Below are 25,994 nucleotides of genomic sequence, written 5' to 3'. Positions count from 1 at the left end.
TAAATTTATGGCATTTCTTTCAGAGTCAGATTTCAACTGATTTGAAAATGAAGATTTAAAGGAAGCTTTCAAAGTTCAAAATATTCAAGTAGTTCACATGGTCATGTCAGAACATCTGTTTTTAAAATTGCCTAGGGCTCAGAGTGCTTGACTATGAAGGGCACTATTCAAACATTTAACTCCTTAATAAACTCTTGAAAGGGACAGGTTTATTTTTTAAGAGTTTCTTTCCAGCGTTAAAATATCTGTCCTGTGTAGTTTAGGTCCAACCATAATCAAATACACAAACCAGTCAAACAAAGTCTTCATGATCACTTGACATGAAGAAAATTACAAGCAGGTTAGAAATAAACATTGCAGGACAGTTGGTTCTGTCAGGACCACTATTGTCAAAGATGATTGACAATTAGCATACAGTTTTTTGATTGGCAATTTGGTTCCGTTCTTGGCAAGTACTCCATGCGCATCCATGCAGCCAAGCATGGATAAAATTGCCAAGGGCTCAGAGTGCTTGACTAACATGACCTGCCAAAATTAATGCTACGATAGATTCTTTAGGAGCAGGGTTGAAGACTGTGTCTTTACTATACATTAAATGTGAATTAATCTTAAATTACATATTCAAATACTGCAAGTTACTAAGAACTTATGCAAGTTAAATTAAAAAAAAATCTTCATAATAAATGTTATTTATTTGTAAAGAATTACACTTTTAGAAAACAAGTAGGATGCAAGAATATTACATAAGTTATGATTCTGCAGGCTTTGGTGTAGAATAAACAGAGCATACAGTAATACTATTCCAGTAGAGTTCCAGGACTTTTTCGTCTTCCAAAGAAAAAGAAGAAGAGCATCGTTGAGCATGCTGGGTCACTTTTACTAAATGGAAATGGCTTAGTTTCTGGGGTAAAACATGGCATATTTGGAGGTGCGGAAGCCCAAAAGATCTCTCATTTCATTGCGGAACTTGGAGAGGTCTTGCCGCAGATCATTGAGGTTCTCTACCGTGGCCTGGTCAGTGCTCTGCATCTTCTGCCTTGTGGAGGTCAGGTAACGGTGAACAAGACAGCACATAATCTTCTGATAGTTCTCATCTCTCTTCTGCTTCAGGTTCTTCCATTCCTGGAAGCAAAGAGTTAGAGGATCACTGGCATGCTGACTGCAAGGCATAATATGTCTAGAGCTTGCCTCTCTTTTACTAACATGGTGCCAATTCTAAGTTACCCCTTTTTTCCCAAAAGGGTGCACACTGTGGTTCTAGACCTGATACTTGGCCAATGCTCAGGCAAACCTTTTGGAAAGTGGTGTAGTTATTTTCCACCAAATTCACAAATGAATTATAACAGGATGTTATGTTGCTACATGCTAATTATGCTTCTACACAACTAGCCCAAAAGATAAACACAGAGCCAGAAGTGACCAATCCTGCTCCTTGAGGGACAACTTCCTGCAGAGTTTAGCTCCACCTGCCTAGAAGTTTTGAGCACACCTAAAGAACTTGACTACCTGATTCTGTTGTATTTCAATTACGTTTAAAGTTAGAGCCTTCCTGGTGCAGGATTGGCATCCCTGGTGTATGCAGCTATGGAGTTGTTCATAGTACTGAGAATGAATCTTGCGTACCGACAGTTCTCATAAACCAGAGGTGTCCAATCCTTTTTTTGGAAGACCACTGTCCTGCAGAGTTAAGCTCCACCCACCCCCCCCCCCCCAAAAAACAATCCAACCCCTTGCAAACCTCTGCTGAGTTTAGCTCCAACACAACTATCTGCAGGTTTCTAGTAATCCTGACGATCTTGATTAGATGGTTCAGCTGTGTTTACTTGGGATTGGAAGTAAACTCTGCAGGAAGGTGGACCTCCAGGAACAGGACTGAACAAACCTTTCATAAACTTTAAGCTCTCTATTGTTCCTGCTCTCGAGAGATTGAAACTGAACAGGCAGATTTACCGTCTTTGTGGGCAACCAAGGGTGTCCATATGTCCACCTGTCCATATGCAAAATAAAGACTGTAAATCTGCCTGTTCAATTTCAATCTCTCGATCAATCAGGGTTGGAGCTAAACTCTGCAGCGAATTGGCCCTCCAGGGCAGGGAAGTCTTTAAGAGCAGGAGTTTTTACCTGATTGTCAATAGGTCAGTTATCCATAAATACCAGTAAATTCAAACTATGGATAGACAGTGCATTAGGCAGATTTTGCCAAATATAAGTTCATATATGACTTACATACCTTGAGGCTATTCTGTCTTTTGACCTTGCCTGTGGAGGTGTGGGAACAAATCCATTTGCTCAAGCTGATGACCAAGTAACACACGGTCTTGGGAGAGGGTAGGATGTTGAAAGGTGGAGGCAGTGTGCACTTGTCATCGAAGTAGCTGAGCCACAGCTTGGCCCGGGCAAACTTCCACTCCTTATCTTCATGATTCTGAAAGCAGATAAAATCTTCAAGGTACAATAATGTCTTCACTACCTATTGCTACCTGCCTGATGCATATTTCCACATGTATAAGTAACTATGTGTATGTGTATTCTTCCTGATACAAAGAGTAATATACCTGAATATTCCTGTCTGTTAGTATTCCTATTTATCACAATTTGTGAGTGATTAGTCACATGGCACTTGATAACTTAGGTGATTTTGTCCATAAGCAATGATGTCAGGATCCAGGTCACCTATTTCCAGTCTTATATGTGCCAGCTGATCAAAGGTTGTTGAGATGAACAGGAATGAAAATGGATAGAACTCCTTCAAACAACCGATTAGACCACATTCAAATCTCTACTGCCCCCATCAGGTTTGGAGAACCCATAGTGTTTATGTGATACTAACACTAGATGAATATGTGAAACTTTTATTAAATCTACTTGTCAGGAACACATCATACATCATGTTGAGAAAGCATCAAATCATCTCAAGGGTCACTTACAGCAATCTGTCTGAAGCTCTTATGCAGCATGGCCACTAGGAGTTTGGTGAGAACGATGACTACAACAATGTTGTAGGTACCGACAATAAGAGCACCAACAAATGACCGCAGCTCCTCTGTGTAGCTAATCCTTGTAACAAACAGAGCCACATGTGCCAGGGAAAAAATGTACCAAAAGAGGGCGTAACATGTCCCCATAAACCTGGAGAAAGTTAAAGATAAATGATTATGGTAAAAGATTTTATTGAAGCAGACCTCTTTTTTTTCATGGTCAACATGGTATCTTGCAACTTTAGAACAATAATTTATGGCCTTGTCCCAAATAACACCCTAAACCATTGTGGTCTTCCTCTGAGTATACACTTTTTTGACGTAATGCTGCTTTGACTGTCATGTAAAAGTCAAAAGGGAGCACAGCAGCTTAAAAGGGGAGGCTCATGAGCACACTTCAGAAAGGTAAAATAATGAATGGAAAACCATACGGTTTTGTGGACTTGGTGGATAGATGTACAAGGAAGATATTTCAAGTCTGCAAGACCGCAAGTGCACATGAAGTGTGCCAGTTGGGACAGGGCTTGTGTGACAGAAAGTTAAAAACAATTTTGTCTGTCAAATACTTTTCAAATAGGTCATATCATAAGGAAGAACTCAGAACTCAAAACTGCCTCCCTAGTCCAAGAAGAGCATTTATGTAAACTAAGATGCAAAAGCTAATTTTGAAAAGAAAAAAAAAACATGATATGGTCCCTTTAACAATTAAATTATCTGATTCGTGTAAATGAGAAGAAATACAAAGTACGTATGAAAGGTGTCGTTGCTCTGCTCTCGACAGAAGATGCCCGCGCAGTCCTTCGTTATATTTTTGGAGCTGGATAGGTCCTTGTCTTTTCCATAGAGCTGTGTCAGACCAATGGTGAAAGAGATGAGTACGAGCAAGAATAAGCCAAGAAACTTCCCAAACTCTTGTAGCATCTGGCCCATGGAGATCTGCAACGACAAACATACCAGTCCTTCCACATCAAAGCCTGAGCAGTCCAGACTGACTTACATACAGAGATCTATAGAAAGACTCTTATAACAAGAAATATTGCAAATTATATACAACTTAAGATCCACTGTCATCATGCTGCTTTCTGTTGATTACCAAAGAAAAAACTTTTGATGCATTGCTGTTTGGAGAAATGAAGAAGAAATAAAAGCTGTCAACTCATATATATATTAAGCTTGTTTGATTTGGTCCTTTTTGGAGATGACCACATACATTGTTTCAAACATGTTTTTTAATTTAATATAAATATTTTCTTAAGTTCATTTTAAGTGGTTAAGTGGACATTTGACTAATTCTATATATAAGATAACAACTAGTCACTGATAAACACATTTCAAGTAAATATTGGTTTGGCCCATTAGGGGGTAATGGCAGGGGAACATTTCCTGGTAGCTACATTAAGCAACCCTTACCTACAGTACACACATAGCATTTTTAAGGTCTCTGCGTCTATCTGTGCTTTCCACTGGTCTTTCCAGTGTGGGTTGAGGTAAGGGACAAGATGAATTCCTTGTGTCAAGTCTGACTGGTGAACCGTAATGTTCTGTACTGTGTGTTTGCTCTGAAACATAGCCAGGATTTGGGGTATTTTTTTTTAACAACTCCCATTAAACAAATTCATTTTCGTGTCACTCTCAAACCCCCCTGTAGGCATTTTCCACACCTAATATTTTTCAACCTTTTTTTGAACTCCGGAATTTGCAGTAGCCACTTGAAACTTATGTCTCTGATACAAAGCCCCAAATCCAACCCCAAGTGATTACGCAGACTGAAAGAACTCTTTTGAATATTCGATTTGAAGCCTGATTAGAAATCGTATAATACTTTGTTATAAAACAGTTTGTTTAGTCCACTAATCTGACTGCTTCAAGAGTCCTGATATTTTGTATGACAGCGCTAGAATGTTTCATTGTTTATAAATATTCATGACACTGATTAGAGTAATATTTATTAATAACAATTTGTAAATTAATGTTGGTGTTGAACAGCATTATTTGAAATGTATTTTTTTTTTGTAACAATGTTATGATCTATTTTCATTAGTTTAATGCTTACTTTCTATTTTTTAATATTATTAGTATTAATAATAATAACAAAAAAGGATCATGGATTATGGATCCCAAACATTCAAATGGTAACATATAATATGTGATCAACTGCAAAAGAAAGTATCAGCACAGAAAAAAATAAATAAAAAATAAATACAAAAAATAAAATAAAAAACCCTGTTTCCATCTGGCTCTGCTAATGACTCTTTTATGTCCAAGCAAGCAAGGGTTTGGCAAGACACCAGCCCATCAGATATTTCACAGCAGGCATGTTAATAATCAGGGCTTCTCACCCTGACAGACTCAACTAATTCAGACAGGTACTGTAGGTATACAAACACCATTTTGCTCCTTAAATTTAAAGTTCAAGCAGTCATTTGGACATCTCAACTCTTGCCCTCACAAAGAAAAAAAATATGTCCTCAGACGTTTATCCAGGAGTGAGTCAGTGTTTTCCACTTATCTTTGCTTTGGGAGATTTACTGGACACTCTTAGCCAAACAATGACGCATGAGGTAGTAAATGTCTGCCTTCCCAGTCTGCTGTATGAAAACTTGACTGTGTTCTTTGTCATTCTTGTATCTGTACATCATACGTTTGTATGGTAGAGGGAGTGACATAGAAAGCATTTAAGAATGTGGGTAGGTTCATGCATTTACAAAAAAAAAAAAAAAGCAATAATACAAGGCACTTTCCTCTAAATATCTTCAGTTGGGTGTGTGTTCATGCGTCAATCCATTTCAGCTGAGAATGTGTGTTTATTCATATGCATCATTCCAAACCACACTCTTTGAGCGAGTTACTTTTCCATACAGCAGAGCCAGACACTGATTTCAGTCTAAGAGCAGAGAGCCACTCACACATAAACTCAGGACTGACATGGTGTTACTCACGTCGAATACTGGAGTGCTCAGAGAAGAGCACTGCTGTATCATGCAACCTCCCTGAAACTACTGCAGAAAGACAATGGCTGCTAAAGACAGAGAGCTGCTGAAGTCAGTTATACAGGGTGAATCTCATGAAGACTGGAAGACTGAAAAAAGTGTAGCATTAGCATTGCCAGAGTCAAGGATTTAATCATGACACATACTACACATCCAAACAAACATATGCATGCCTTGACAGCTTATCCTTCATCATTCTTTAAGATACAATGAAATGTTACTTTAACAAGTCCATGTTTTGTGATAAGTAAGATAATTATGAAAGGCCAATCAACAACGTGTTATACAGGTTGCACACCACAGTGTCTGGAGGCATGATTTCCAGCTCACACTTAATATTTTGGGATCTTTATGGGCATCTATGGAGAAACTTCAACATCCATAGAGCATTTCCATTGTTTTGTCTTTATAGTGAGAAAAGGTTCTTTAGATCATTCAATCTGATCACTGAATGGTTCTTAGGAAAACTAAGAAAAAAAAAGTACCTGCATTTGGCAAGTGGTGGACGATACTTCATGAGATTCAACCCCATACTATAATAAATACATATAAATAAGAAATTAAACCCCATGGCAGAGATCCAAGAACAGAGAATTGAAAAAGAAAAACAACTCAAGAGAAATGAAAACTGACATTTGCAGCACTGATAAGATCACAGGTAACCTGAGAGAATTTCTGGCATTCTGTGTTATCGATGCAACCGCTGGGCATTACGTAACAAAAGAAAAGGCTTCAGTGGTTAAACACTCCATTGGATGTGGCAGTAAATGGATAAGAAGTACAGATAGAGGAAGTTGTGATTACCTGTAAAGGCCCCAAGATGGAGCTGGTGGTATACATGAAGAACAGACGGAGATAGCTCAGAACATTGGCGAATGCAAAAAGGCCTTCAGCAACCAAGAGGGGATGGAACGCATCCCAGTTTTTCCTGTCTTCAAATGGCTCTTCACCAACGTTATTAAACTGAAGCAGAGGACAAAGGAAATGCTAAATGATGTAGTTTCCACAAAATACCTGTATATATAATCACAAAGTTGATATATAAATATATTTTACAAATGACATGTTCTGTAATTTACACATCCTTGTGTTGTTTCAAACTCTTCATTTTCTTCTTCAATGGAACACAAAGGATAAACTGAAGAGAATAGTACTTCTTTTGTGTACCACGGAAGGAAGTCCGTGTCATAATTTGGTCATTTTCCTTTTTGAGTAAACTAGTCCTTTAATAACTTGGTAAAGTGCTCAGAATGAAATGTTCTGGACAGGGTTTATACCTTGCTGTGAGCCACCACTTTTAGGGCAAAAGTGGCCAAATAAAGCGAGTTCATGACAAAACTCAGCTGGTTGCGTGACTCCTCCAGGAAGTCCTCCAATCCCTCATACCACAGACGCTTCACATCAGACCACACCATGCCTGCAGAGAGAGGAATTTGCTATCAGTGCAAAGACTCATTCCAGCAGCAAATCCGAAATTCCTTACAGCAGGTTTTTTATCACCTGCCAGGGGCAATGTAACTCAAAGAATCATGCTCGACAGAAATATGTATATATATATATATATATATATATATATATATATATACATACATATATATATATATATACTGTATATATAGGCCTATATATATATTTTTTTTTTTTACTTATTTAAATAAAAATATGTCATTATATTTAATATATAACTGTAAGTAGCATAAACAAGTCTGCACTAAGTCTAAACAGTATTTACAGTAGATGCTATTTATACTAAGTGCAGATAGTGGCAGATACCATTTGTGAAAAAAAAAAAAAAATGGTATGGTGACCCATACTCAGAAATCATGGTCTGCATTTTACCCATCCAAAGTGCACACACAGCAGTGAACACAAACACACCGTGAACACACACCCAGAGCAATGGGCAGCCATTTATGCTGCAGCGCCCGGGGAGCAGTTGGGGGTTCGGTGCCTTGCTCAAGGGCACCTCAGTCATGGTATTTCCGGCACGAGACTCGAACCCACAACCTTAGGAGTTAAACTCTCTAACCACTAGTCCACGACTTCCCCATTTGCACTTCATTGTGTTGTAGTACATAACAAAACAGCATGTATATATATATATATATATATATATATATATATATATATATATATATATATATATATATATATACACACAGTATATATACACACAGTATATATACATGTGTCTGTGTGTGTCTGTGTGTATAAACATGGAAAGTCATGGACATGATTCGAAAAGGCTAAATGGTCACACCTGGATTGTTCACAGTCAAAGGTTAATGCATTGGAAATTATTTGAACCTCAAAATCTTACTGAAAATTATTTGGAACACAACTTGTTTAGATAGAGAATTAGCATTTTTGAATGGGGCTCAATGGGAATAAAAAATACAATGTAATAGCTGTCATTCATAAAGAATATATTTCATTGTATTATCCAAAGAAATATTTTGTTGATCTTCCAGCTATAGTAACTATGTTGTGTTATGATTAATGTACTGTCATTTACAAATGGCACTCTCCAAAGCATTTGTGTATTTAATGGCTTTAGAGACAGGCGCACCCATGACGCCAGAAAATTAAATTATATTGTAGCTCTAGGGTGTATCAGAGTGAATCAGACAATTTAAGATTTGATCAGATAGGTGTTGAACATCCCAAAGAGCCAAATTCTACAAAGAGGCCCAGAATGATCTGTCCAGATTCTAGCGCCAGCCAGTCTGAAGCAAGGCTAACCAACTCCACAGTTTAAACAGCTTGCAATGTTAACACAAAACAACATTTAGTGATAATCCAAACTCAGAAAGGAGATTGTTGATTTTGGGGTAACCTAGTAACCAAGATTGATTGTGATTTCTTTTGAACTTCCCGGGTTTTCAAACTGGTCTTGCAAGCACCCCTAGCACCTCACATTCTGTCTCCCTATATCTTACACACCCACTTCAGCTCTTGCAGTCTCTACTAATGAGCTGATGAGTTGAATCAGGTGTGATAGATGAAGGAGACACAGAAAATGTGCAGTGCTGGTGCTCGGAGGTAGTGATGGTGAGATGAAGCCTTATGAAGCATTGAAGCTTTTCAGCTAAGTGGTTCACAAAAGGGATCATTTCTCAAGCCTTTATTTGCTCACAATACCACCTGGTTGCCAAAAAGTGTAAAACGAGCAGATACATTACAGGTGACCTGATGAGGTCTGTGATACACTGTTTTGCGCCAATTAAGGCTTAGACATAATGCTTAAGAAAAAAATATATATACAGTATATATACATATATTTCCACATAGATTATAGACTAATAAATAGACTAATCTATTTAAATTAATATAATATGTATTTTATAATGATAGTATAACATAATACAACATAACTGCATATTGGCTTGAAATGAATGGGCCTATCAAATGTGTTTAAATCAAGTCTTTGCTCATAATAAGTAGGAGAGGCAATATTATTAGTCTAAAACTGGAAATGGCTTGGTTCAACAGTGCAGAGGAATGTGAATTTTCAAGATTCAAGATTTTCAAGATTCTGGCCAAACAAGGCTTCGGACGTCATTACTCTTAAGCGATACAAGCCTCGATACGTGCTTCACTGACAGCTGCTGGGATTTCTCGACACACGCACCAAGCTTTCGGCACAGAACATACTGTAATAACACTACACGCAGGACCGGTTTGAAAACCAGTTTCAGCTGTAAAAAACACACTGCAGGGCATGACTATACTCAGCTCCCATGGGCTCAATACAAGTTTCATGTCAAAATTTCAATTGACATTCTGTTCATGTCATTTCTGAGGTTGCTATTATTCTGGGTGTGTTACTAAAAGCAGTAAACAACAGAATTTTAAGATGGAAAGGTTAGTTATTTGATCAGAACAAACTGGACATCTAATGAAATATATTTTTTAATGTTATGAATTATGATGTATATTCTTAAATTAGCAGTGTAAAATAATACTCTTCCTCCCTCTTGTGGTGTATGTGCAGTTTTCATTTTAATAATCATATGATATTCTTAAATCTGCTGGCATTTGTGGTCATAAATCATGATCAACTTTTTATTTTATTCATGAAGGTTAAGTCTTTATAGAAAGAAATTTGACAAAAACTAAAACAAGTGCCATTAGCAACAAATTACCCAGTGGTATTATGCTAATACGCTCCAGAGAGATGCTAACCACTAGTTGTGTTTATAACTTCCGCATCAAGGAACATTATCTATGTAATTTATCAGTCATACTAATGGTGTTGTAGAATTATGAAGAACAGATGGATGGAGTGAATGTTTATAATGCAAAGAAGTTCAAGGCTGGTGGGTCTGTTTTAATTATTAAATTTTTTTTGCTTTATGTTGAAACAGCAATCACAGCACAATATTCTTGTTTGGTTCATATTTGTCAGATAGGAAGCACATGCAGAGAAAATAGTAGATGAAAACTTTTCATGTTCATACACATATGCCGTCTATCCTCACCTATAATCCAGAGAATGAGAAGGTAGTCTATCAGCTCCAAAGGGGGACCCATGGTGTTCTTCTTATCCTCATTGTAGACCAGTGAATAAAGGTTTAGAAGGAGCAGGAAGGTGAAGTAGGACGCACTATGGATGATGAACTTGATAAAAGGTGTGTGGATGACCTGGCCCACTCGAGAACGGGGTCCCAGCAGGTAACAGATGGACAGCAGAGGCCACATCAGCGCCACGCTCAAAACATACAGGATCTTCAAGCATGTGTGCTTGCGGCGGTAGCTCGCCATCTCACCAAACCACACCGTGTTCAGGAACTGCTGACAGTTGGACTGGGCAACGAACTGTACAGATTGGAATATGAGAAAATGCATTAGATAAAAACAAGAAAAAAACACCCCCCAAGAAATATGCCTGGTGGTTTCTTATAAAATAAATGTTGATATATCAACAATATCTGGCCATTGGTTAAAGGGATAGTTCACCCAAAAATAATTTCTATCTCAAGTTGTTCCAAACCTGTATGAGTTTCTGTTGAGTATAAAAGGAAATATTTTGATGACTGTTGGAAACCAAATAATTGACGGTAACCATTGACGTCCATAGTATGTTTTTCCCTAATATTAAAGTCAGTAGCAATCATCAACTGTTTGGTTACCAACATTTTTCTAAAGATGAAAGAAGCTCATACAGTTTTGGAACAAATCAAGACAGAAATTGCATAAATCGAGTAAAATTTTTTGGGTAAACGGTTTCTCTGTAACCGTTGTTAACCGGGGTACATTTCCCAAAAGCATCGCTGGCAGGTTTTGCTGTTAGCAATATATATAGTTCCATGATTTGTTGTTTCCAGAAACCATTCGCAAATAGCATTGCAAAGTTGTGTGGATGGAACTGTAGCCCACAAAATACTGTATAGTTTTACGCTAGCATGACGTGAACTTAAATAGATCTTGCTTTTGAGCAAAATAAGCAAGCTAATGAGCATGCTAACATCTTCCATTCCATATACTGTATACAAATTTCATTCTATGTCTTTCAGTTTGTCTAGAAAATGAAAGTGCTGGATGTGCATGTAGGTATGTTGCATGTGCATGTAGAGTGAACTTGTGATGGAATAAAACATCTGCAATCACAGCGAAACAATGGAGAACAAAAATAGTGATGTAGTCCACAGTGGTCAATACTTACGGCCATAATGACATTCGGTTTCAAAGCAATCTATTAGCAAAAGCTATATAACCTTTGTGAATTATCATTGATTTTCTATTGTTGAAGCAACGTTGTTTGAACAACAAATGTGCTGCAAAATCACTATGTTATGGGAAACAGACATGACAACCTAGTTCATTTTACCATGATGTGCCGTACTATGGTAGTTAAGTAGGCAAGTTACATCATTGTATGGTTAGATTTAGGTCATTCATACAAATTCATACAAATTGTGCAACTCATAAAATACGTACGATTTAGCAAAAATCTTTTGAGTTTGTACGAGTAAGCTTGCACGAATTCGTATGAATTAGCCACCTCATAAAATATGTATGAATTGCCGTGAGATTAGGCTGGAAATGCACCCCAGGCTATTGAAGATACAAGCATAGTTTTGTTAAAAATCTTCATTAACCTCCTTTTGGTTGTATTTTATGGCCAGTTTGAGGCGACTGAGGTTCATGCGTTCCTCTAGTAGGCCTCTCTTGTCTACGTGGTCCTCACTGGACGTGTGGTTCAGTATGACCTCCAGCTCGCGAGAGTTGCGGGCCTGAGCCAGCAAGTCCTTGGCGAACATCTTGCATTGCTTGGCAAGTTCTTCATAATCATTGCTGTAATATAATGACAACAAGATCCAGAATGAGAAACACCTTCTTTCTTCTGGATCTGTCATGGACTTGGCTGACACTGTTTTGATGTCAATCAAAGAAGACTATAGAAATAGTTTGGACTGTGATTGTTTCATAGGGGAACATGGGCGAGTGTCAACATGTACAGGTCCCTAGATGTGATTGTTGGCAATTTTATTGCTACTCGAAACAGAAATGCACGTTTTTGTTCCATCAGAGAAAAATTTGTCTGAACCACTTACTTTTTGACAAACAAGAGGTTTGTATTATAATATATTTCTCTGAGCTGACTGGGCAATTCATGTATGCCAAAACGGCTACAGAAAAAACCTCTGCTAATGGTGCACGCATTACTTACCAAGAAACTATTTTGCATTCTTTAAGTTTTATTTAAAATCAAATTACTGACTATTTATTGTTTACTTGCGACAAAAAAGCATAATATGAAATGAATCACTCTCTTCCTTTCAAGCAAACCTGAAGACACATTGTGAATTTGTTTAAATTTAGCTATTGATTTGGAATTTAAAAAACATTCTATACTGACCATGGGCAGACATCCTCACTCTTTTGACAACCTTTGTCCCCATTAAATTATCTGCTATAAATGCATGCATGTAAAACTGTCAAACCAACTCTCTTTCCATTTAGCTACGATCCCTAATCACTCTTCCATTACCGAAACTCCACTTCCACCAGGCTTAGCTCTTTCAGATCAGCACTGAGCTCGAATGCTCTCAGAATGGGGTCTTCTTCTGTAAGCATGATCAAGGATGGGCTAGCAAGGCATCGATAGATATCTAGACGGAACCTGCAACAGACACAGATGGAGGATGAAACAGAACACTCAAAATAATGCAGTCAAACTCAACTCCACGTTGTAAATACACTTTAGGATTGCTGTTTGTGCTTTTCAAATATATTTCTTCTTCAGTATAGACTTCACAAAATCTCAAGATATCTATCATATATGCTAAAACATTTGTTCTTAAATAAAGATCTGACTATGGCCTTAATAAGTCTTCAATTGTATTCTTGTGATTCTTTTTTCAAAGGATTTTTGCTCCTTTGAACTAATACATCTGAACTGCATCTTAAAATAAATTTTTCATTAACACTGCCTCAGTGAATAAAATGGCTTTTGATATTTTTAGACTATTCATTCACTTCATGGTTTGATTACTTAAAAATGATTGCCTTGAGTGACGGAGACTGTCCTTCTTGTTCTTGGCATTACAGAGGGTGCACTCGCACCCTACAGCATGGGGTCGTGGCAGAGAGATGTCTTGTTTTAATAGCATGGTCAAAATCTCATAATTGTTCCGGTGGGCAGCAAGAATGACTGGAGCCACATCCATGGTGGTGGAATACTCTGGGTTTTGAATGCGCTGCATCAATTTCTAAAAATGGGGTATACAAGGATCTGATTATGCAATATGAAATTTTGAGGACAATTTAGGTACATTTTAAATAATTTGTATTTATTAATATATTTATTGATATAAAAACACTACAATATGTATATATATATAAATAAATTATAATAAATGAAAAATAAATAACTAAAAAAAAAGCCTAACCGCAATAGAAGGTTTAGAGGAACGTCTGGGCCGATGGTTTAGCAGGATGTCAACTGCTCCTACCACTTCTGAATCAATAGCCACTAATAATGCATCTGTGGCCTGTGGTGCACGCACACACACACACACACACACACACACACACACACACACACAAATCCATCTCAAATGATCAGATTGCTTTTATCTAGCATGTTATGCATAATATGTTATATGTGACATGTTATGATGACACGGGTGTGTTCTCACCTGACAGCCATGATCCAAGAGCAACTGCAAAATGTCTAGATTCTCATTTTCGATTGAAATGGTGACCGCATCTCTCCCAAGTACATCTACACAGTTAATGTTTAATTCACCATGTCGTTTCTCCTCCAGAAGTTTCTTTACCATGTAGTAGTCTCCTTCAGATGTAGTAAGGTAACAATATATTAGTTTAATGGTTTACACAATAACATCAACATATGCTATCAGAAAGAAAGGACAGCAGTTTGTGATGGAAACTAATGTAGACCATAAAGGAGAGATATCCTTCCCTGAACCATTTTAGGATTTCTTTATATGGTAAAAGAATAGCAACGGACTCTTGTCTGCACAATGTAACTGGAGGAAATCCATTAGTTTTCCAAGCTGTTTCTGGAATGCTTGGAAATAAACTATGCACTTGTGTTAAACAAAACACTAAACATTGAACCATCAGTCAAGCTCTCAAAATCTACTTACCTCAAAACAAATCACTATTACCTAGAAGTTTGTCATGTAAAATGAAAAGGAAATTACTTAGAACTGTTAAAACTGTTAAACTCTATTATTTCACTCTCACATCATCACTGTTTCATTACTTTTCTAAGAAATCCAAGCAGTTCAACCATTCTATTTCGGCACTTCTTTAAGTTTTGTTTCCCTAGTTGTTCTACACAGTATGTGTAATTTATATAGTGCCCTTTTCCCAGCTCAATGACACTGTATAAAGGCAGTAACACAATATACATTTGATTCACTTAATCATAAACAGTAATTTCAGGATAAACTAATCAATTAATCAAATTAAGTGTACAGTAGACATTTGCCCAGTCTGGGGATAGCCATGATTGCAGTTGCATGTTATATACTGGAAACAGAAATACATAACATAGTATAGGTAACAACAGTAAAAGGATGGTGTGAATAAATAAACAAAGAGTACTAAATGCAACAACAATACACAGAATGAAAACACAGAGAGAAATTACAGCTTGTAGTAGGCTACATATATCTTACCAAACCTTGTTGTTTGAAGTCAAAATCTTTTTTCTTCTTAAAAATGTATTAATTTATGTCTATATAGATTACTGACAATATGATGATCCATCCAAACAAAGCAAGAACTCCACATATATGTAAAATATCACATGCAACGCTACCTATACACTACAGTAGGCTATACCATCAGAACAAAACATTTAGAATTAGAGCATAATTATTTTTACAAAAATAATAGCAATTCATGTTATTTAATCCCAAAATAAAATTATTATCATTTATGTATTATACAATATATCTAAAGAACACGTCCTTTAGAGTGGTACATGAACTTACCCTTCTCGCAGGCCAGCAGAAAGAGCTTCTCATCCAGAGTGGTCTCCTCCTTCACCTCTCTGACGTCTTTTAACGCCAGATATTTATCCGGAGAAGACGAGTCCGTGCCCTGATATAGAGCAGCCATTATAACGGAGAGAGAGTACGGCAAAGCACTGATGTGCATCCCACCGAGCAGAGCTTACACCTTTATACACATGAAACCACCGAAATCACCGAAATTAAAACAAGAGCCCTGGTCAATCTTGATGTAAACGACGCTACGTGCTCTGATAAGGCCCTCGCGGTTAATGAGAAATTGATTCCTGTCAGAGCTCTTTATGTAACATCCGCTTCTCCTTTTATGTGTATGGTACGATAGAAAAAAAAAACATCCATCAGCATGTATAAGGATCATCTAAAGGTTTTCATAATCAAATCTTCCCTAAACGATAGTAAACACAAGAAGAGGCTGGAGCATCGCGATGTTCTGTAGCGCTGGTGCTGATGCTGTTGCAAATGCGCATGCGCGCTCTGTCACTGCCTCTGGAGCATCATAGTTACATAAGAGATGAATGTCCGCAAGAACCTTTTTTATTAGCACAACTAACGTGCATCATTTAGTGTTGCATATTTAACAACATAATTATTTTGAGCGTGTTTTCGTATTATTACACTTGTGTTTAGTGTGCCGGTGAGGTTTTATTTTTTAAAACGTTCAATCGAACCATCAAGGAACTTACCAATGAGGACAATAAAACAAGGAAGAGCTATTAGCAAGGGGAAAACAATATACGCATTGATAGTTTGTGTTTCCATATTCCATCGTACCTCTGATTCTTGAAGACAAAAATCAATAAAAACAAAATAAAATGGAACAATAATATAATATAATATAATAGGACTAATCAATTTATTAATCAATTAAATGGGTATATCAAGTGTTAAAATGATTATATGGTTAAATAAAATAATTAAATGATTAAATGATAAATGATTATAAAAGAATAAATGAAAACAAAGACAGTAGAACATAACACAAATGTTTGGTTGCTCTCCTGAAGCAAAACACACACGGTTTACATTTGAGGATCTTCAGATGCTTCATTACACAGCCCATTTTCAACACAAGTAAATATAAGCCAATTGGACATGAATTTGAGTTTAAGTATTTTATTACTTCACTTATAATAAACTTAAAGATTCCATGTAGAAACAAAGCTTTTGCAATAAAACGTAAACTACAAACAAGTTACTAAAAAAGATACTTTACTAAACACACACGAAGTGGTGTACATACAATGCAGTACGTCCATGCGTGGATCCATTAATTTTTTTTTTTTTATATCTGCTAAATGAATAAATGTAAATATCTAAAAGTAATATGCATGGTACTATTTTGGTAATTTAATTTTAAGCAAGTTTAAGATTATGAAATTAAAAAAGTGTCAAGGTAAGTTAGACCTGCTTTCACAAATGGCAAATTTGAAATGCTCAGTTCAGTTCAGTTCAGTTCAATTCAATTCAGTTTTATTTGTATAGTGCTTTTAACAATACAAATCATTGCAAAGCAACTTTACAGAAAATGTATGTTTCTAAAATGTTTTGTATTAGCTTATCAGTGGTGACTCATTTTATGTACATATTGCAGAAATGTACGGAAAACAGACATAATCAAGCAGATGACTAACACTATTAACCACCATTATTATGATGCAATCAAACTTATAGCAAAATTTGGTAATTGTGTATGTTGTTTCAAGGTTAGCATCATCTGAGGTCCTCTGAGGGGTTTGCATCATCTCTTCTCAAGTGTTCTGGATCCAGACTGGAGATTGTGTAAATCCTAGCAAAACATAATCAAATAGAGACATAATTAGCGTAAATGCTGTTCCAACCAAGTAAAATTAATTAGTTTAACCCAATCTAAAAAATAATAATGTGCATTTGATCAGATATGCTGCAGTACAAGATTATGAGATGCATTATTTGAATGCTTGGCCAAAGAGATTTGTCTTTAGATTTAAACAAAGTGTGTCGAACATGATAAGGAAGGCTATTCCAGACTCCAGAGTTTGGGAGCCAAATGCAAAAAGTTCTACATCCTGTAGGGTACTTTGCTATCCTAGGTACTACCAAAGTCAAGAGTTCTGTTACCTTAGAGAGCATGATGGATTGTAGCCTGGTAGAGGAGTAGATAGGTATGCAAGAGCTAAACCATTTAGGGCCTTATACTGTAATAGAATTTTGTAACTGATACAGGACTTAACCGGTAGCCATTGACTGTAAATTGTATTAATCATATTCAGTTTTCATAATGAAACAATGAAAGATGTATTAGTTGTTTGACTTTCCTATTTGTTTGTTAAAATGTAGTATACCGATGAAGAAAATTAGATAAGCCACTATGACGCAGATTTCTCTTAGGTCTAGTTGTTGTTTTACTACTGTTCTCTTAGGTCTAGTTGTTTTCCACTGCAACATGAGCATATACGTGCAGATTTGGCCAAAAGTTTTGAGATTGACACAAATAAAAATTTTCACAAAGTCTGCTGCCTCAGTTTTTATGATGGCAATTTGATAATAATTGCAAAGTCCCTCTTTGCCATGAAAATTAACTTAATCCCAAAAACATTTCCACTGCATTTCAGCCTTGCCACAAAAGGACCAGCTGACCTCATGTCAGTGATTCTCTCATCAACACAGGTTAGAGGGTTGATGAGGATAAGGATAGAGATCACTCTGCTTGAGTTAGAATAACATACTAGAAGCTTTAAAATGAAGGTGGTGTTTGAAATCATTGTTGTTCCTCTGTTAACTATAGTTAAGGAAACAGTTATCATTGCTTTGCACAAGAAGGGATTCAAAGGCAAGTATAATGTTGCTAGTAAGATTGCACCTAAATCAATAATTTATCTGATCAATCATTTATCATCAAGAATTTCAAGTGGAGAAGTCCAGCAAGTGCCAGGACGGTCTCCTAAAGTACATTCAGCTGCATCATCGGGGCACCACCAGTGCAGAGATTGCTCAAGAATGGAAGCAGGCAGGTGTGAGTGCATTTGCATGCACAGTTAGAAGACTTTTGGAGTATGGCCTGGTGTCCGTAAAAAAAAAAAAGTTGATTCAGCTTAAAACAATTTGTAACCTGGCTGCCTTAAAATGTTTAGTTCAATAAGCTAAAAAAACATTTGTTGTTTACACATATATCAGAGTTCCTTAAACCTAGTATTATTAGTTGGGGTAAAATAGGTGAAGCTGAATCAACTGTATATTTTGTATAACAAGTTTTTAGTAAGCCCAACTAGACAAGAAAGTTGTGGCAACTTAAATTCAAGTTGAACCAACATAAAATTAGTGAGACCAACAAACGTTGAGTTGTTTCAACTAAGCATTTTGTTGAATAAACTTTTAAGTATAAGTTGTGCAAACTAAAGTCGTGGCCAAAAGTTTTGAGAATTACATAAATATTAGTTTTCAAAAAGTTTGCTGCTAAACTGTTGTAGGATTGTTGGAAGAAGTTGCTGTTGGAGGATGTTTTGGTACCCAGTGTTGGGAAAGTTCACTTTCTACATGAACTAGTTCAAAGTTCAATTCACACATTTTAAAATGAACTAGTTCAGTTCATAGTTCAAACTACAAAATTTTGAACTAAAGTTCACAGTTCCAAAAATGAACTATAGTTCATAGTTCTTTTTTTTCCATACGTTGCTGCGAGCTATTATTTTTCAAAATTATTGCCACAGCCCATATAGAAATCACAGACAGCAATTATTTTATCAGTTTTACCAATGAAGCTATGCGTCAGATTTCATCTTCATATCCAATTTTGAATCCTTATCCAACCAGGGTTTACATTAGCATTGAGGGGACAGCATTTCCCCATTGTTGCTTTAATGCTTTGTCTCCCATTCTCACCGACCTTGTCATAAACATCATAAAATTCTTTTAAATGATCATACGCCTTCTTGCTACATGCTGCTGTCATTTGCTGTTTTTTTTTTTGATAACGCGTCACGCATGCGGCGGTGCGAAACTGGTGGCTGGTGTTGCCAGATTGGGTGTTTTTCCGCTACATATTAAGACCCGTTTACGGTGTGTTTTAGCTGGATTTTCGCCTGGAAGGCTCTATAGAAATCTGGCACCCTATTGAACGAAGTTAACCTGAGAGAGCGTGCCATTCACAGACACCAGAATGAACGAGTTCACAGTAACGTTCATCAGGCATTAATACAGCACGTTCAGTTCACGTTCGCCCAAAATATGAACTAGTTCATGAACTATCGTTCAATGAACGCGTTCAGGCACAACACTGTTGGTACCATTCTTTATTCATGGCTGTTTTTTTGGGCAGAATTGTGAATGAGCCCACTCCCTTGGATGAGAAGCAACCCCACACATGAATGGTTTCAGGATGCTTTACTGTTGGCATGACACAGGACTGATGGTAGCACTCACCTTTTCTTCTCCGGACAAGCCTTTTTCCAGATGCCCCAAACAATCGGAAAGGGGCTTCATCGGAGAATATGACTTTGCCCCAGTCCTCCATTCACTATACTTTCTGCAGAAGATCAATCTGTCCCTGATGTTTTTTTCGGAGATAAGTGGCTTCTTTGCTGCCCTTCTTGACACCAGGCCATCTTTCAAAAGTCTTGGCCTCACTGTGCGTGCAGTTGCGCTCACACCTGCCTGCTGCCATTCCTGAGCAAGCTCTGCACTGGTGGCACTCCGATCCCGCAGCTGAATCCTCTTTAGGAGACGATCCTGGCGCTTGCTGGACTTTCTTGGACGCCCTGAAGCCTTCTTTACAAGAATTGAACCTCTTTCCTTGAAGTTCTTGATGATCATATAAATTGTTGATTTAACGATTGAAGAACAATGATTTCAAACATCACCCTCCTTTTAACATGTCAAGTCTGCCATTCTAACCCAATCAGCCTGACATAATGATCTCCAGCCTTGTGCTCGTCAACATTCTCACCTGAGTTAACAAGATGATTACTGAAATGAGCAGGTCCTTTAATGACAGCAATGAAATGCAGTGGAAAGGTTTTTTTGAGATTAAATTAATTTTCATGGCAAAGAAAGACTATGCAATTCATCTGATCACTCTTCATAACATTCTGGAGTATATGCAAATTGCTATTATAAAAACTTAAGCAGCAACTTCCAATATTTATGTAATTCTCAAAACTTTTGGCCACGACTGTACATTCCAATTGGCTAAACCTAGAATTAATAGTTGGGGTAACAAAGGTGAAGCTGAATCAACTGTATATTTTGTTTAACCAACACGTTTTTAGTAAGCCCAACTAGACGAGAAAGTTGTGCTAACCTAAATTCAAGTTGAACCAACATAAAAGTAGTGAGACCAACAAATGTTAAGTTGTCTGAACTAAGCATTTTGTTGAATAAACTTGTAAATATAAATTGTGCAAACTAAATACAAATTGGCCAAACTAAGCGGCTTGTTGAATTAACTTACATTTTTAAGGCAGTCAGGTTACTTTTTTAAGAATAGTTCATCTCACTAGTAATGTGAAGTTCATTCAACTGGCTGAAATATGAAATTTGCCCACGCAAACACATGAAAACAGACATTTAAGAACATGCAATGTATTTTAGTTTATTTCAAAGTTGACAGCATGCTATTAAGTATTAGTTTGTTTGGTATAAAAACACCTATAAAAACATTGACATTTCATATTTACTGTAGCTACGCATGTAAAAAAAAAAAAAAAAACAAGAATGAAAAGTATGTGCAAAACAATGATCTAAGAAAAACATTAAAATACGTTTCCATATCATAACGTTTCTGAAAGTAGGTCTTACGGGTTTGGAACGACATGAGGGCGAGTCATTAATGACATAATGTTCATTTTTGGGTGAAATAACCCTTGAACTCAATGGCATTTTAGAACAAATATGTTAAAACTTTAACCGTGCAAAATGGTGGTGTAATGCAACTTTTATCATACAAACAGTAAACACTGGTGTAACTAATACGGTTTCAGTTGGTATCATTGATTTATTAATGACATTAACTAGGCCATCTTGCCACTACACTGTTGCATTTTCCATTCACTTTTGCAGAACAATTGCCACTGCCGATGTACTTTTTGTATCTATTCGAATGTGTACTTCAGTCTCTTGGGATAGTCTATGTCAAGACAGTAAAGAAGACCCATGAGTGTAGCAAAGGCATTAGCAACATCTCCAAGGTCACGTTTGACAATCTTCTCCTCCAGAACCACCGCAACATCCACCATCTCCCTTTCTAGCAACGCTCTGCTGCTCCCGCATTCTTCAGTGATGATGAGAATGCCAACATCAACTTTTTTTGTAGCATCTTCTTCTGAACTGTCAGCCTAAGAACATAATGAACAAAGATATTAGTAATTAAGCATGTACTGTTACATTACCAAATTTAATGTGCTACCCTGTGTGAAAATGACAAGTGCAACATTGATGATTACCTGAAGAAAAATTTCTCTCATGACACAATATAATTTGTGTAGTACTAGACTATCACTTTTCTCAAAACCAGACTTATATATGCAAGAGTATTAAATAGATATTAAACCATTTACAAGAAGAATCGGTTTATGAAATTAAAAGATTACTTTTACACAAAATACTAAATCGAGTTCTGAATACATTGCAACCTCTTAATAGAACTAGCTGGTAAGCCCGTAAAGAGAGAGTTACAATAATCAAGCCTTGTCGTGATGAAAGCATGGATAAGCTTCTCTGCATCAGGCCTAGAGAGAAACGGTCTAATGCGCGCAATGTTTCTCAGGTAGAAAAAAGCAACCTTCGTTATGTTATTAAAATGAGAATTAAAAGTTAGCCGGGCATCGAAAATAACCCCCAAATTACGAACCTGGCCAGAAGGGGACAATTGGGTGTTGTCTACTGAGATTCTAAAATCCTTGCATTTACTTACATTCAAAGGAGTGCCAATTAATAAGACTTCAGTTTTGGAACAGTTTAGTTTAAGAAAGTTGAGTTTGAGCCACCCTTTAATTTCCATCAAACAGTCAGACAGGTTTGAAGAGGAAAAATTAAGATAAGGCTGAGAGCTAATATAAATCTGGGTGTCATCAGCATAGCAGTGATAGCTCAGGCCATATTTCTGAATGATCTGCCCGAGAGGCAACATATAAATACTAAATAAAGTAGGACCCAAGACTGATCCCTGAGGGAAACCCTGACACAGAGAAAACAGTCTGAGATCGGTTTGAACCCAGGTAGACAAATTGTGAACGACCTGAGAGGTAAGATTCAAACCAATTTAACACCATTCCAGACAGACCGGTCCACTTATGCAATCTGTCCAATAATATTCTATGACATATGGTGTCGAATGCAGCAGTAAGGTCTAACATGACCAAAATGCCACAAGCCCCAGAGTCAGCTATAACGAGGAGGTCATTCAGAACCCTGACCAAAGCAGTCTCTGTACTGTATCCAGATCTAAACCCGGATTGAAATCTTTCTAATAGGCTATACGTACGGAGATGAGTATGGAGTTGCCCAACAACCAGACGCTCAAGTACTTTTGCCAGGAAATGTAAGTTAGGAATGGGTCGATAATTTGACATGTCAGTGATATCGCTACCAGCTTTTTTTAAGAACTGGCTTAACTGCAGCCATTTTTAGAGCAGCAGAGACATTTCCTGTAATGATTGAGGCATTTACAATGGTCGTGATGTGGGGTAAAATGACTGACAGACAATTTTTTAAAACAGTCGTAGGGAGTGGATCAAGTATGCAAGTAGTAGAGTTCATAGACAAGACAAGTTTAGAAATAAAATCAGAGTCAACAGCACTGAAACTTGAAAAAACAATACCAGAGAAATTAGCAGGATGCAACTCAAGCTCAGGAGCAACCTCACAAGCAATAGCGTTATGGATATTCTCAATTTGAGTTGAAAAATAATTGAGAAATGCATTACACTGCTCAATGGGGGAACAGTTAAGGTCACTAGGAGGTTTGATTAGATTATTGACTGTTCTAAACAGAACACGGGGATTAGAGATGTTGCTACAAATAAAAGTAGAATAATATGTCCCTTTTGCAGCTTTGAGAGCATTTTGATACTCAATCTGATGCTGATTTAACATTAATCTGTGAACTGTTAGACCAGATTTTTTATATTTCCGTTCCAGCTGCCTGCCTAATGCCTTCAACTCGCGCAACTCAGATGTGTACCAGGGAGATGATCTCTTAAAAGACACAACACGTTTTTTCAAAGGAGCAAACTCATCCAGAATAGATGTAAGAGCAACATTATACTGGTCAATAGAGGCTGCCACTGGTAGATCACCCATAGTATGACTAAGGAGATCAAGATCAATATCACTGATTTTCCTGAAACAGATAACACGTTCTTTCACAGTCTGCAAAGAAGGAGGAGTCAGAGTGAACGTGAGAAGCTTGTGATCACTTATACATACATCAGTACACTCAAGTGCATTCAAGTTAAAACATTCAAGTGCAACCATGAGGCACACAGCATTATTGCAAGCCAAATTATCAACGTGAAAATTTAGACCAGTTAAAAGAATAGCTGGACAGAGTGCACTGGCAAGTGCCAAACACTCAGTAAATTCAGAGAAAAATGCAGAGTTAAGTTTGGGAGGAGGGTAGATATTCAGTACAAGAACTGATGAAAGACCAGTCAGCTTAAAAGCCAAGCATTCGAATGACGAAAAGCAAGGCAATGAAACCTCAGTAATCGCAACATCAGATCTATAAATGACAGCAAGACCGCCACCGCGGCCGATGGAGCGTGGCCGGTCAAGATAAGTGTAGCCAGGCAGAGTACACGGTTTCACAGAGGCAAAAGTCGTCCAGTTTTTTGTCCAAAACAATGTCACAAAGTGAAGCCACTTTATTGTTAATAGATCGAGTGTTCAGATGTGCAAACCTGATTGTGTCGAGGCAGACACCACAGCTGGATGGAGTGGACTTCTGGAGGTAGGAGAAATTAGCAGAGCAGACATGACGCAAAGATAAATGGCGACGATCCAGACGCCTCTGAGACCAAACTGTTTTTATAACTACTCTGTTTGAATACAGATTCCGGCGGGAGCCTCGATGAACGTACTTTGGCCGTCGGAGAAGTTGTAGCGATTGCAGCTGTGTTTCCGAAACACAAGTGGCAAGGGGCTGGGAATGACGAAGCTGAAAAATTCCGTGGCCGAGTGTTTTATCATAGTGCAGTCCGAGAGGTAGAAGTAAATCTTGCAGTAGACACCAAATAATGCCAGTATAAAAACAAATAAAATCCAGCAAGCCGCATGTTAGCAGATATCAGCCAATATAAAACCGTACAACAGCACCTTAAAATAAACAATTTAACGCGCTGATGGAGAAGCGGCAGCCACAGTGTGCCAGCGTCCTCTCCCTCCAGGTTTTGATCTTAGATTTTGATCATTTGTCAGCAAGATTTTAGTAACTTATATTACAATAACATTTATTATGAAAACAAATGATTGAATACCCTGTTCTTGGAAATTTGTAACCAGTTCTAAAATGGAACCGATTTTTGACACCCAACCCTACTCTCAATGCCAGTAGCACTGGGCTAAGCTTTGCCACTGTAGTGTGAAACCACTGTAAGGGTATTGTTCTGTCACTACTGTTGTCAGAAGCGTTTCTGTAGTTGGTTAATATTAACCTATATCGGTTGACTTGCGTTTGTAGGCTACGGTCTCTGCTAAAATATTTCCTGTTCTACTTAATCCAATTGGAACACAGTTCATGCACGTAGCTCACTTCTAATGAGCTAGTTATCTGAATCAGGTGTGTAAACGTGAGACATGCAAAATATGCTGAGTGGGGGGGTGCGAGGACAGTGATTGGGAAACACTCAGTTAAAGAACGGTTAAACACAAAAGAGATTTTAAAGAATATTGGCAACCAGACAGTTTCTGTTCCCTATAGTATTTGGAATTCAACAGTGACCATCAATTGTTTCATTACCAACACTTTTCTAAATATCTTCATGTTTTTCAAAATAAAGTACTTCATGCAGGTTTAGAACAACTTAAGGGTGATTAAAATTTAATTTTTGTGTGAGCTCTCTCTTTAACTGACAAAAGTTCCCGATGTCATAATGAAATGAAATCAGCTCTCACACCTCACAGACACGGATGAAACTGCTAGGATCCTCCTTTAAGTAATATGGGAGTCCAAGCAAAGCGGCTGCTCGTCTCTTCTGGTTTGAAGTCTCAAGACACACACACACACACACAAAAATAAAAATAGACAAACTGTAATGACTCCAGAACCAAGCATGCTCATAATTATGATAACACTGCTTTTGAAAAATACTGAGCATTGTGTAAGTGCGCTATTAACCTCATGCACAATCGAATGGTTCGGTCTCACGCACATATGCAAAAAGGTATAGCTTGTGTGCTACTGTGGTAAATTTGCTGATCGCAGACAACTTCTGCCACCATTTTTCAAAAACTCATCAGATCTGGAATAAATCACAGTAATAACCTATTTTTGTTCCAAAACGGCAATTTTCACAAAGCTGACGATTTTGCACTCCTGATAA

The 25,994-nt window shown here is 37.3% G+C and overlaps 1 protein-coding gene across 2 annotated transcripts; it reads right to left on the bottom strand.

Moving 5' to 3' along the window:
* Nucleotides 1-198: 198 nt before the first annotated feature.
* LOC132115904 (short transient receptor potential channel 1-like) lies at nucleotides 199-15,942 on the bottom strand. Of its 2 annotated transcripts, XM_059524311.1 has the most exons (13): nucleotides 15,442-15,942; nucleotides 14,113-14,267; nucleotides 13,864-13,965; nucleotides 13,481-13,683; nucleotides 12,963-13,094; nucleotides 12,070-12,265; nucleotides 10,450-10,786; nucleotides 7,246-7,385; nucleotides 6,773-6,931; nucleotides 3,727-3,914; nucleotides 2,928-3,129; nucleotides 2,231-2,425; nucleotides 199-1,122 (listed from the first exon to the last, which is right to left on the bottom strand). In XM_059524311.1, exons 1-13 carry the CDS (start codon nucleotides 15,605-15,607, stop codon nucleotides 895-897), a joined length of 2,403 nt encoding a protein of 800 aa, XP_059380294.1. In that variant the 5' UTR covers nucleotides 15,608-15,942; the 3' UTR covers nucleotides 199-894. The 2 variants fall into 2 exon arrangements, with proteins under 2 accessions (XP_059380294.1, XP_059380295.1); XM_059524312.1 differs by lacking the exons at nucleotides 12,070-12,265; nucleotides 13,481-13,683; nucleotides 13,864-13,965; nucleotides 14,113-14,267; nucleotides 15,442-15,942 and having other exon boundaries at nucleotides 12,963-13,057.
* Between the last annotated feature and the right edge of the window lie 10,052 nt (nucleotides 15,943-25,994).

This window comes from Carassius carassius, chromosome 35 (genome assembly GCF_963082965.1).
Source record: "Carassius carassius chromosome 35, fCarCar2.1, whole genome shotgun sequence".
Taxonomy (NCBI): domain Eukaryota; kingdom Metazoa; phylum Chordata; class Actinopteri; order Cypriniformes; family Cyprinidae; genus Carassius; species Carassius carassius.
The sequence above is the reverse complement of the archived record's forward strand: the minus strand, read 5'-3'. Positions and strand labels throughout refer to the sequence as shown.

Coding starts and splice junctions, on each gene's coding strand:
- LOC132115904 (XM_059524311.1), bottom strand. CDS start 15,607: ATGCACATCAGTGCTTTGCCGTACTCTCTCTCCGTTATAATGGCTGCT. Junction 13,966..14,112: donor TCTTGGATCATGGCTGTCAG/GTGAGAACACAC, acceptor CGTGCACCACAG/GCCACAGATGCATTATTAGT. Junction 10,787..12,069: donor TAAAATACAACCAAAAGGAG/GTTAATGAAGAT, acceptor CAATCTGTACAG/TTCGTTGCCCAGTCCAACTG.